The sequence below is a fragment of the Melitaea cinxia genome, chromosome 6 (genome assembly GCF_905220565.1).
Source record: "Melitaea cinxia chromosome 6, ilMelCinx1.1, whole genome shotgun sequence".
Lineage (NCBI taxonomy): Eukaryota > Metazoa > Arthropoda > Insecta > Lepidoptera > Nymphalidae > Melitaea > Melitaea cinxia.
The window spans coordinates 744200-757671 of record NC_059399.1 but is presented as its reverse complement, the minus strand read 5'-3'; the positions used below and the strand labels follow the sequence as shown (position 1 = coordinate 757671).

The window sequence follows — 13472 nt, the reverse complement described above, 5'->3', positions numbered from 1 at the left end:
TTTTTCTATCGTTTGGTTAAATCAAGGTGTTGTTTGATAGGTTCAGCCGTATTTTTCGGAGTTTACACCTTAAGAATCGATTTTCACATAAAGCCCCGGTACGAAAAAAAAAGCAGTAAATTTAACTGAACGAATTTGAACTAAAGTTACGTTTTTGTTAACGCCATCTATCGGAGCCCAATAGAGGTTATTTATTTCGTTTATTTACCATTTGATATGGTATCTCTTTCTTAGATTATTTCTTTTTTATCTTTATATATTATTTATCTTTTCTTATAATCTTTTTCTTAGACTATTAAGTCTTTTTGCGCCTATTTAGACAGTCGATCTGAAGGAGTAAACTCCAGTCGTGCGTCAGAGCTAACACACACACACTTTTTTTCATAATATGTTATCTTTAACTGTTTACTTGGTATATATACCTACCTATTTAAAAGTAGGCCGCTATATTACTAAGACAATCGATAGTTAAAATGAATAAATAAAATAAATATCTTTGACATACACATACCGTCGTCTGTTTGTAAGGTAAGCAACTTAATGCTTGTGTTATAGGTAACAGCTGATTGATATAGCTACATTTTTATGTTATACAAATACCATAATTATGGTATGTTCAGAATTTTATTTACCACCTGATGGTGAGTTTTGCAGTGACTCTGCTTTCAGCTCCGCGGGTTTCGGCTTCAATTCCCGTCTGAGCCTGGGTGCAATATTCGTATTTATATGTATTATTTCTATGTATATTTATCGAAAAAATACTTATAACAGTTAGCTGTTATAACACTGAGCATTTAGTTGATTTCTTTAGGAACAGACGACCATATGTGTATGTTATAGAAAAGCACGGGGCAGCAATCGAGATCTTTGTCCAGCTGTGAGATGTTCACGGATGCTCTTTCAATGTAGTTTAGTTCAACAGCTTTCCTTTCATTCGTGTGTTTTGGTTTCGTGTCATCTGTCGGTTTAACATTATCAAGTGGATGATCTTGTTCTAATTAATTCTGCTTAATTTAGGGTAATGTGGAAATGTCACCTCGGAGTAAATTCACATGACGAGGGATTATGTTATACACGCTATATACTGACGCATTATACTCTTGAATTCTTAATACACTAGCGTAATAAAGTGGTCTAAATTAAACTAAAATAGCTAAAGAGAAAATGTAAAGGATAATGGAAATTTTGAGTTTAAATATTTGGTGACACTATGCCGTTACATTATTATTTTATTTTTAGAAGTGTATGATTCTCGTGATTGTAAGCGAATATCTATGTCAGCCTATGGATGCTTGCAACATTTAGTCCATTACCCGCCCTAATCCTAACCTCTATCTGGATATCTGCCTGCCTCACTCACCACACGAACATAACACTACTTGAAATCTGCTATTTACCTGTGATCTTCTCTAAGATGGTCGTACTTCCCTCGTCAAGTCACTCTAAATTTTGAGCAAGTTTTTAACAGACTTCAAAAAAGGAGGTTACTCAATTCGACCGTATATATATACTTTTTTTTAAATGTATGTTCGGGGATAACTTAATCGTTTACGGACCGATTTTGATAATTCTTTTTTTTTGTAGGAATGGAAATATCGCATGTGTCATGATAAGAAAACCAGGATCTGATGATGGAATCCCAGAGAAATCGAGGGAAACCCTCGAAAATCGTAGTGACGATTAGTGCGTTTGTTAATATTTTTCGTCTACTTACGTTGTATTACTTGTCGATGTAATTGAAGTCGGTTTTTCGGCAAGCAAACACAATTATTTATGTAATTTCTTTATAACATGTTATATTAAAAATTAATTATTGATCATTCTGAAACTTGAAAAAGATTCTTTATTACAAAAGCATTTTGTAATACTAAATGGTAACAAAAAGTTAAAAGGCACACAGCGTTTGTTCACCCTCTCACCCTAATCACTATTTAATTATGTGAAACATTGTTCTGCGAAAAGAGGGGAAGCATCCTCATGTTTTTGTTATTAGCAGCCTTGTTAAAATGAATTGTCATACAAAAGGCCACATAACTATTGTTTCGACTCTTCACTCGTACTTAATTTAGGCATAGTGAGAAAGGGATGGAAATATAAATTAGCAAATAGTATTATTATATCTTTTTGCGGTCGTTTCATTTACGACGTATTTATTTTTGAATTATGGTCTATTTTTCTTATCTTTGTCATCAGAAATTATATAATAAGTTATTAGTCAAATCTCGTACATCGTAGATTTGACTATATTTACCATTCGCTTTAACCTGTAATATCCTACTGCTGGGCATAGGAGAAAGATCAGAGCATAAATCACCACACTACTCCAATGCTTGTTGGCGGATATATTCCCTACTATGAGTAAAGATCGCTATCAGGCAAACATCTGTATGACCACTACAAATGTTTATCATGTGCGGGGATCGAACCCGCAACCGCCACAAACCAGTGATGTAACCGTTGCGCCAACACGCCGTCATTAATTTTACTATAACCGATGGTAATTATTGAAAATAATTTTGATTAAAAAAAACATGAAATTAAACTTTACTTCTAAATAATCATATATACAATATAGTTCATATATAACAATATAGTGATGTGAAAAAGATAATATAAATTAAAAATACAGACACTAAAAAATCAATAAATCGATATATTGTAATAATATAATTACAATTATTTAATATAATCTCAGATGATCTGATGAAACATCATCTTCATCATTATCACATCAGCCTATTGCAGTCCACTACTGGACATAGGCCTCTACAAGTTCGCGCCAAAATGGAGTGAACTCATGTGTTTTGTCCATAGTCACCACGCTGGGCAGGCGGGTTGGTGACCGCTGGGCTTTGTTGCACCGAAGACGCTGCTGCCCGTCTTCGACCTGTGTATTTCAAAGCCAGCAGTTGGATGGTTATCCCGCCATCGGTCGGCTTTTGAAGTTCCAAGGTAGTAGTGAAACTGTGTTATCCCTTAGTCGCCTCTTACGACACCCACGGGAAGAGAGGGGGTGGCTATATTCTTTATTGCCGTAACCACACAGCGTGTGATCTGATGAATTCGTAGTCAAAAATAAAATCAAATCGTTGATCAAACCACCGTACCATTACCCAAAAAAATGATTTCTAGAATTTATACACAATTCGCATAAAAGTTAAAAAATATAGCAACAGAGTATTTTGAAACGATACAAATATACAAATAAAAATACTCGAAAAAAAAGAACATCCATTTGAACATATACAAAAATTTCACAGAGGCGCTTGAAAAATATTGAATTCCGGGCCACTGTGAGTTGTAATATTAATGCAGCTCAAGCCCGCGAACGCAATAAAAGCAAACAAATTGCACGTAAAATAATACCGTGAGCTCCGTCGGAGGCCTCCGAGAATTTATTTTGATGCCTAAACCCCTATTTATATTATATCGCTATAATTCATCTGAGTCTTGAGTCTTCCGTTAAACTTACCGTTTCCTTGCGTAAAGGGTACTCCTAATCTTATATTTAGTATGAAATGTTCCTTTTCGTCTTTTGATGTTTTAAAATCGTAAAACAGTTGCTTACGATTCTAATCATTTTAAGATGTTTTTCAGTGATTTCATATTGAAGTAATTGCAGTGCTCTTTCAGTCCTTATGAGTCTCCTACCGTACCTCGGTGAGCATGTCAAGCTTTCGGTCCCGATTCTTATTACAGACACCTGATAGAAATCATGACCATAGTAAGGAATAAGGAAGGAAAAAAGGTACAGTGGGGAATTTATTCGCCAACCCGCAGTTGAGCAATGTGGTCGATTAAGCTACAATCCTTCTCTTCCTTAAAATTTAAAATTTGAACTAACTTCAAAATGTGGCCGTTTACCGGCATAATTTTGTTACAAAATGAATTCGATGGGTCTTAATCTAAAGACTAGCCTATACTTTTTATCCCATAATTCCCGCGGGATCAGGATCACGCTGTTAAAAAAAAAACAGTGAACGTTCAGATACAATCTCCCATGCGAATGAAGTCGCGGGTACAGTTAGTATTGAATTGTATTTGCTAAAATCACATCTGTTAATATTTGCCGGTGTTCGTCAAATATCACAATAGCAAATCCAGTCAACATATTAATCTATGACATATTATTTAAGCAGATAAAAAAAATTCCTATACTTAAGCTATGTCCAAGATATCTGTCGATGTAACAGAAAAATCTTTTGATAAAGAAATATCAAACACTAAAAAGATTATATTTTTTCACTTAATTTTAGGAGGCCTGTCTTTGATTCTAACACCATTTTCTTTTTCATATAAATTATAATTTGACAATCTAAATATATGCATGTCTTTATTCGATTTAAATGATGACTAACTAGCAAAAATTAATTCGTCGACGTCAAGTAGAATGAAGGATAATATCCAAGAATATTATAACTCACTATCTAAGAATGACATTCCAATATCAAGGACGGAAATCACAAAACACTGTACAGATAAACATTTATCTAAATCTCATTTCTTCAAAACGAAATCACCAGTCTTAAACAATATCGTGTCAAGTGAAACCAATTCCATCAATAGTATTGAACATTTACAATTTTTTTGAATTTTTACAATTTTCCTTTCGTGTCGTCTCCGTTTTACTTGCCATTGACTGAATCATCTCCTGAATGATTAGTCGTAATTAATAAAAAAAAAGCACAAAATAGATCAGATTTCAAAATGGCTGCCACGTATAAATTTGTATTTCTATTATTAATAATTTTGTATATAGATTGTTGTCAATCAGATAATAAATTAATGGTCGGTGATAGTTCAGACATAGAAGTTTTTGAAGAACGTGTCAAGCTTTCATCGATCCCATTTTGGGTCCGGAAGAAAAATGTTTATTACAGTGGGAATGAAGTTATAAGGGTAAGTTTTGGTTTCAATTAAATCAAATCTTTTAATTTCTTTTTTATTTAAACATTAGTTTATACCCACGGGTTCGCTCGCATTGAATTTTTTTAGATAAAAAGTATTCCATGTTACTTCTAATACCTCCAAGAATATGTGTACAATGCTTCATGATGATTAGTTAAGTAGTTGTCGCGTGGAAGCGTAACAAACAAACTTACATTCTTATTTATAATATTTGTAAGAATTGGATAAGGACGTACGTTATAGTATATGATTTTATTTTAATTTGCCATAACGTATATAAATTATAAAATAAAATAATAATTAAAAAAAAAAACAAAAAACCCGCCTGCGTGAAGAACAACTAATAGAAAATCAACTGAAAAAGCTGGAACAAGATAAAAATTCAATATGCACACAAAGTCAGCGAAATAAATAGAAACAATATCAAACATTTTGTGCTGTACATTTAAAATATATTAATACGGTAGTCCTTCGAAACTTTATGCAACGTCGTAGATAATATGCAGTCGGAGGCATGAAATTGAAGGATAAGTCAAATCATTCTCTCTTTGTTACTTTGTTACTGTTGTTGAATTTGACTTATCCTTCAATTTCATGCCTCCGACTGCATATTATCTACGACGTTGCATAAAGTTTCGAAGGACTACCGTATTAATATATTTTAAATGTACAGCACAAAATGTTTGATATTGTTTCTATTTATTTCGCTGACTTTGTGTGCATATTGAATTTTTATCTTGTTCCAGCTTGTTTCCAGTTTTTTGTTTTTTTTTTTTTTTAATTATTATTTTATTTATGTCTTTTTAGTCAGACAAATTACGTGATCGGTTCAATTCATTAAAACAGTTTACATCATGTGGTTGATTAAGTAATTTTTTAGGGTCAAGAGAACTGCTAGCAAGCCCGGAGAAAGATCTCACTCTGCTCAAAGCAACGTAAGCCTGACCTTTAGCAACTGTTAGTTTTAATATAATGAAATTATTATTAAAATTATTTGTTTGTATTTGGAATTATGTATTTGTTATTGATTTTATTAATGTAATTGTAAATTGGTGTGACATTTGTTAATTTTTATTTGTAATTTTAATTGTATGTTTTTTTTTAACCATTGTATTTTATTAGAAAGGCTTACACCCCGAAGTTGATCGTCGCCTAGCAGGCGAGATTGGCATGGTATAGGCGTGGGAAAGAACAAAGTTCACATTTTTTAAACTTTAATATTGTATTTTTTTATTAGTATTACGGTAATAATAATCATGATATACCTTTTTAAAATCCTTGTATTGTGCCCTTCAATTTGATACCCATATTGTAGTATTCAAGAAAAAAAAATTTTTTTCATTAACTACAATGGCTTCGCGCAGCCACCATGTTTGATTTTTTTAATGTCACCTATCTAAGAACACTTGGGAAGCTAAGACGAACCAAACGATACCTCAATTATGTAAATCCGTTCAGTGGTTCTGTAAATATGAGGTAGTAAAGAATATTACATACAAATATACATACATACAAGATACGCGCGAAAAACATAACCCTTCCTTGGCAGTCGGGTAAAAAGTAGTCATCTTTGGGTCATTACTTGTGAATAAATTAAATGCACATTTACGCGTATCTATTTAAAGACATTAAAATTCGAACGAGCAAAGGAGTAATCTGCGTTTTTCTTTTTATTTATACAATTTTACATTCCATTGAATAAGAGTCAAATATAATTTTAGAAACATTTAATTTAATCACTTATTATTGTTACCTTCGAATACAAAGGTAGCTCCTCTATAGGTTATTAACTTCAGTATAACGAAGTATGTTAATAACAAGAATATATTGTAATTTTTATACGTCTGTCCTTTGATTTGTCTCTGTGTAGTAATTGATGGACGCATTTTTTCTTCGCCAAGCTCGTTACGTGTGCTACATGAACACATTACTTTGAAGAATTTTATGTTGTATCTAAAGTAGTTTCTATATTTTGGGACTAGATTACAATTTATTGTGTGAACAATTTTGCCGAGTCAAGTGATAATTAATTATTTTCATACATGTAAAACACGTAATTATCAACATTATATATACATTAAAAGAATAATGGCTTCTGTAAGTTTTATTACTAATAATTAAATATACTTTATATAGAAAAAGTTCCTGCCAAAATTACTGAAAATTAATAGGTTCTTTGGAAACTAATAAGCTGGCAAACAAGTTTTGTCTAGCGATGATGGGAAGCGGAACTCATAGCTTATGGACGCCTGCGACCCAACCTTGACTCTTCCCTGGCATCATAGAAATAAAGCTGCTTAAGGGAAGTGTTGTTTTAACTGTGATTTTCTTGTAAGGTTGAAATACTTATTCTACGAATTACTCCGTTCTTTTTCCAAAATCCGTGTTATTACTAATAAAATAGAAGCTATGTAAATCTATGTAACTCTATTAACGCGTAATTCTCGATTTTTTATTTACGAAATTAGCTTATAAATGTACGGACAGGTCACCTGGTGTTGACTGATCGCCGCCGTCCGTAAACACTTGCAGACGAGCTATAAATGCATTACTGGCTGACGGGATTAACGAGAACTTGGGATAGGTAAAAGGGACAGGGTTAAAATTGTTTAAAACGGTATATTTACCATCTTTTTATTTTTATTTTGCGGAGCTCGATATTTCGTCATTATTTACATATTAATGTCTTGTTCAGAAAATACGGTAAATATACCGTTTTAAATAATTATAGTAATGAAAATAACCATATTAATTTAAAATCTTATAGGGACAGGGTTGTCATTACTTTAAATTTTTTGTAAGATTGTGATGTCCACGGCCTGTATTATTTTGTAACTAAATTATCTTGTTTCATAGACTTTTATGAAAATGGAATCCGTATTTAATTATAATCTATCTTAATCTGATTTTTATAAGTATTGAAATATGACAAGTGAATGTATCTATAACTGAATATACGTATGTATGGAGTTAGTATTCATGCACGCAAAAACTTTAAAATCGAAAGTTAGGAAACTCGGTATGTAGATATCTTGAAAATAATAATAAAGATTATTTTTTATCTCAACATTTCTACAGATTTACGCTGATAAAACTACGACACTTAAGTAATAAATCAATAACACAAAAAAAACTCACAAAATATCAAATGTTTCGTAAGATATCCAAACAAATGGTCATCTATTTTTATTGTAGAGAAATCCCTGTCTTTTAGGTAACAGCCATCGGATGAACGCTTTTTTAATAATCTAAGTACATAATTATTTATATATTAATACGCGAAGCAAAAACTTTGTACCCTTTTTTACGAAAATTGCACGGACGGAGGAATATGAAATTTCGCACACTTAAATAAGTTTATACAGGGAGTGCAGAATGCTAATAATTTTTTTTAATTATGCACTACCACGTGTTTGATACACAGACGCATTTATACTCTTTTGTTTATTGTCAAAATCTGTTGACTCTGTGGTCGAATTTCGACCACTGGACGACCATTAGTATGAATAAATATAAAAGCATCATAACCAATCTGATCGAGGAAATTGAACTCTAGACCAGAGAACAGCTTAACACGTGGTTCAATAAGTCCCGAGACTAAGTACTAAAAAAAGGTCTTTTTTATAAAATTAATTTTTATTCATCAACATAGTCTCCCTCAAGAGCGATACAGTCCCTCCAACGCTTTTCTAACTTTTCTATCCCATGTGTGTAGAACGATTTGTCTTTGGCTTCAAAATAAGCCTCCGTTGCTGCGATAACTTCACTATTTGAGTCAAATTTCTTACCCTGAAGCATTTTTTTGAGGTCTACAAACAGCCAGTAATCGCTGGGGGCCAAGTCTGGCAAATAAGGGGGATGAGGAAGCAATTCGAAGCCCAATTCGTTAATTTTGGCCATCGTTCTCACGGACTTGTGACAAGGCGCGTTGTCCTGGTGAAACACCACTTTCTTTTTGTTCATGTGAAGCCGTTTATCCGCAATTTCGTACTTCAATCGCTCCAATAAGCACATGTAATAGTCACTATTTATATTTTGCCCCTTTTCAAGGTAGTCGATGAAAAGTATTCCATGCGCATCCCAAAATATAGACGCCATAACCTTACCGGCCGATTTCTGAGTCTTTGGACGCTTCGGGCGGCTTTCACCAGCCGCTCTCCACTCCGCTGCCTGCCGATTGGATTCCGGAGTGAAATGGTATATCCAGGTTTCATCCATTGTTACATACCGATGTAAAAAATTCTTTTTATTATGATTCATCAGCGCCAAACATCGCTCTGAATCATTGATACGTTGTTCCTTTTGATTAGTTGTAAGAAAACGCGGCACCCACTTAAAAAAAAGCTTTTTCATGGCCAAATTTTTATATAAAATAGTGAAAACACTACCAGCTGAAATCTTCACTATCTCTGCTATCTCTCGCACTTTTACCTTCCGATCTTCCAATACAATTTTGAGGACTTGGTTAATATTTTGTTGAGTCACTGCTTCATTTGGACGACCTGAGCGTTCCCCATCATTGGTGTCCATGCGACCGCGTTTGAAGTCGGCATACCACCGACAAATGGTTGCTTTAGAGGGAGCTGATCCTGCATAACATTTTATAAGCCATTGCTGTGCTTCAACGGTATTTTTTCCCATTAAAAAACAATGTTTTATTAACACGCGAAACTCGTTTTTTTCCATTGTATCGAAATTACAACCGTAGCGTCACTTAAATGTTTCAAAATCAATAATTTTATTGTTCCATTTTTAAAAATTTGACACATATTCTTGTATTGATAGCCAGTACTTTTTAAAAATCAAAAGAGTTTTTAATATATGCGCCATTTCCAGGTTAGTCTCGGAACTTATTGAACGATCTAGTATATGAGATAATATTTATTTGTAATATCTCAATTTTTTTTTAATTTCCAGGGTATATCAGCTACTGATCTGCTCAACACGAAAAGTGAAGTGAAAGTGACAGAAGGTGGCGTCGGCTTCACATTCACGAATATCAAGCTTAAAAGCGAGAGAGGATCCAAACTGAATTATCACATCAAAATCTTTGTTTAATTTCTAAATTAAAATTACTTGTATTCATACTACCATTAAACACTAATACTTCTTTAATCGTACAGATGATTTGTATTTGAATTCTAAAAATAAATTACACTTGGGATGCTTTTTGTGTATATTTTTATAAATTTTGTCTTTTATCTGTAAAAGGAACTCTTTCTAGATTTTTTTTTTTTTTTTTTTTTTTTTTTTTTTTTTTTTTTTTTTTTTTTTTTTTTTTTTTTTATGTCACTAGGTCGGCAAACAAGCGTACGGCTCACATGATGGTAAGCGATTACCGTAGCTTATAGACGTCTGCAACACCAGAAGCATCGCAAGCGCGTTGCCGACTAATAAAGTATTGTTTTAACTATGTGTTTTTTGTATTTGTTCTAAATACAAAAAACAAATAGTTAAAACTTATACAAATAATGTAAATAAATAATGTTTAATAAGAATTGGTATAAATGGAATGTTGAAGGTTTTTACTGAAGTAAAACTTCTTTTCGCTAGCTTGACGAGGGGCTGCTGCTAAATTCTCATGCGTTGACTAGCTAACTTCAGGGTGTCGGTATTTTGTGACGGTGTTGTACACCAAAAGAAGTATAAGTTTAATAATTTTTATTGATAATTTAACACAATTATTTATTTCAATATGTTTAAAATATACACTGACAGTGTAACTAAGTTAGGCAGCTAAATACTTGTGTGCAGGTGGCAGTGAACTGGTATACATATTTTATAGATATATATTTTAGTAAATGTACCAGGAAACCAGAGTCACTCCTAACTGCGCTAAAATACCAATATCTAATCAATATCTATAAAAATCTATATATTATTGATTATAACTTTCCTAAGTGTTTTTACTCTGCCTTGCTTTACGTTATTTTGAAGACATACATTACATTCCACATCAACCTCAAACCGAAACAAACAGTATCGATTTTACAATCGCTAAGTAAGCTGGTGAATGCGTAACTGGCGCGTTACGAAAAGTGGGATCGGACGAGGTGAACGGAAATTGAGAGGGAGATATAACTTAGTGAAGACATGAGAGAAAGAGTTACGTTTCGTAAGTTTTAGCAGTGCGATGTTACAGGCTGGATTGTGATGTTTAAATTCTTACTTATACAAAAAACTATATTCAAAATCGAAAAATTATGAAATAAAAGCAGCCGTTAGGCACTAAATAGGATAAAAATTGAACTTAAATTATAACTTCAATTTGATCGGTACTTGTTGTATTTGATTAGTGGTGGCGTGGTGGATTAAGCTCTGATCCTTCTTCTACACGGGAAAAAGGCCTATGCCCAGTAGTGGGATATTACAGGCTGAAGCGAAAAGCGGTTATTTTAATATTACAAACAGGCACTTAAATTTTATTTATTTGTATACATTGTATGTGAATATAGGATATAACTACTCGTAAATATCATATTTAGACTCAAACATATCTTATTTAACACACTGCGAACTAGAGACTAACTATTATATCCTAATTCTAATTACTATCATGACTAAGGTAACAGCGAGCTATTTTCCTTTAAAACGATGTTGAAAAGCGATGATAATTAAATGGAAATTCAAAGCGTTAGATATATCGTCGCATATTGGTCATAGGCAGCGATGCGTGTCGCACTGTTTAGTCCAGGGAACGGGAGCAAAATATTAATAAAGCCTTGTTTTTTACTATAAAGATGTAAAACAAGCAAACTGGCCTTCTGATGGTAAGCGGATACGATAGATTATGCATACATGCAACAACAGAAACGTTGGAAGCTTATTTGCCTTCCTAGGAGTTACTTTACTCATCACAGGAATACGTCACTATTCATCACTCGAAAGCAGTATTATTTAGATATGATCTTCTGTATGTTCGAGGTACTTCCGCAGTCGGGTTTCTTTAAATGTTAAGCGAGAAATTCTCTGCTGTGCCCTACTCAGTAAAACTGAATATTGTTTTATGTTTAGTTTATTTTTTCCATAGAACGTCACAACCAGCGAAATCTAACTAATGGTTTTGCAGTTGTCGCTAGTAATATTATACTATACTTGTCGATATAATTTAGAGTCGCTTTTCTATGTTTGAGAATAAACAAAATTATTATCTATTACCTTTTGTAAGAATAAGAATTATAAGAATTTTTATTTATTTTTTCGCTATACAAAACTCATTACAAATCTGCCCTCCAAATGCTGAAGTATTAAACTAAGTAGCTGAAAAGTAAAATGTACGTGTTTGTGTATGTTAAAACTTTACTTTCGAAAATTTCCTAAAGTTTTTGTCTTAAAAAATGTATTTAGTATTATTCATATAAAAGTTACAGTTTTAACAATCGTCTCCCTGACTTTGTTGACTTTAGTCCCGCGTTGAATATGCAGCGGCGTGGGCGTGTCCAAAACTCTTGTAAACCTTTGTTAAGCGCCGATATTGGATCCCTATCGGTCACTTTGACGTAAATATTTTGTTTATTCGCGCCGTTTGCTCAGTGGAAAGGCACCTTTACTCGGTCCTTAATTAGTTCCATTTAAGTTTCAGCTAACTTAAAGTCAACTGTGGCTGGAATATTTAAACATTTATTGCACTAAGTTATCTTAAATTTATTACATAAAATTAGAATACATTAGTACTTGTATATAAAGTGTAGTATAAAATAGCAATAGTAGTATAGTATATATAGTAGTGTGTATAAAAATAGATACATTTAAAATAATGCCTATTTTTATACCTTTTTTTAATGTACTTAAAGGTTAAGGACGACGCGTTGGCGCAACGGTCACAGCCATGGATTCTGCCTATTGCGCTGGCGGTTGCGTGTTCGATCCTACGTCCTAAATTAAACTTTAAGAGTGCTCTTCAGTCGATATAGTAGTTGTATATAGTCACCGATCTAATTGTACATTCCGCAGAGAAGAATCGGCAAGAAACACGGTAGTAACTCTTTAAAAAAAATATCAATCAATATAAATTGAGTCTTGTCTGTATATATTATCTTGTATGTAATATAACTGCATTCAAAGCATAGCTACACCTGTTCAACGTATTACTTATAGTAAACAATGTAAGAGAAAATCCCTCTCAAAAAATAGAACCTTAAAATTAGTTTAGCGACCAAATAATAGAAACGATAATTCCGGTACATAGCCGAGGAGGATGTATTAAGAAAATGTTATATAAACTTAACGAAAACACCTATGAAAACGTGTATTACATTGAAGTATTCTAGCAGGGTTTATAAATAATGCACTGCCAAAACACGCAATGTATACTTTACGTAAAAAATCTATCGTAACGTTGAAACTTTCATCAACCGTTTAGTCCAGTGTTGACAGGTCAATCGTTCTTTCTTTATCGTCCTTTATACGTAAGAGTAGGATAGATAGTCGTTGAAACGTTAATTCATTGGGTGGTACGCGACATCTTCAGAGGACATTAATCGCCTCTTAGTGACTAATTCGTCGCTTAATCACAACTACTTGTGTACGAGAATGCTATTTTCATTCTAAGTGTGTTTTTATTA

General features: G+C 32.9%; 1 protein-coding gene across 1 annotated transcript in view; it reads left to right on the top strand.

The window, feature by feature from the left end:
- The first annotated feature begins 4390 nt into the window (after positions 1–4390).
- Positions 4391–13472, top strand: part of LOC123654464 (lachesin-like) — a 160492-nt gene continuing 151410 nt past the window's right edge. The window contains exons 1-2 of the mRNA XM_045590364.1: positions 4391–4544; positions 4760–4899. Coding sequence (XP_045446320.1) covers positions 4391–4544; positions 4760–4899 — 294 coding nt within the window. The remainder of the gene's footprint in view (positions 4545–4759; positions 4900–13472) is intronic.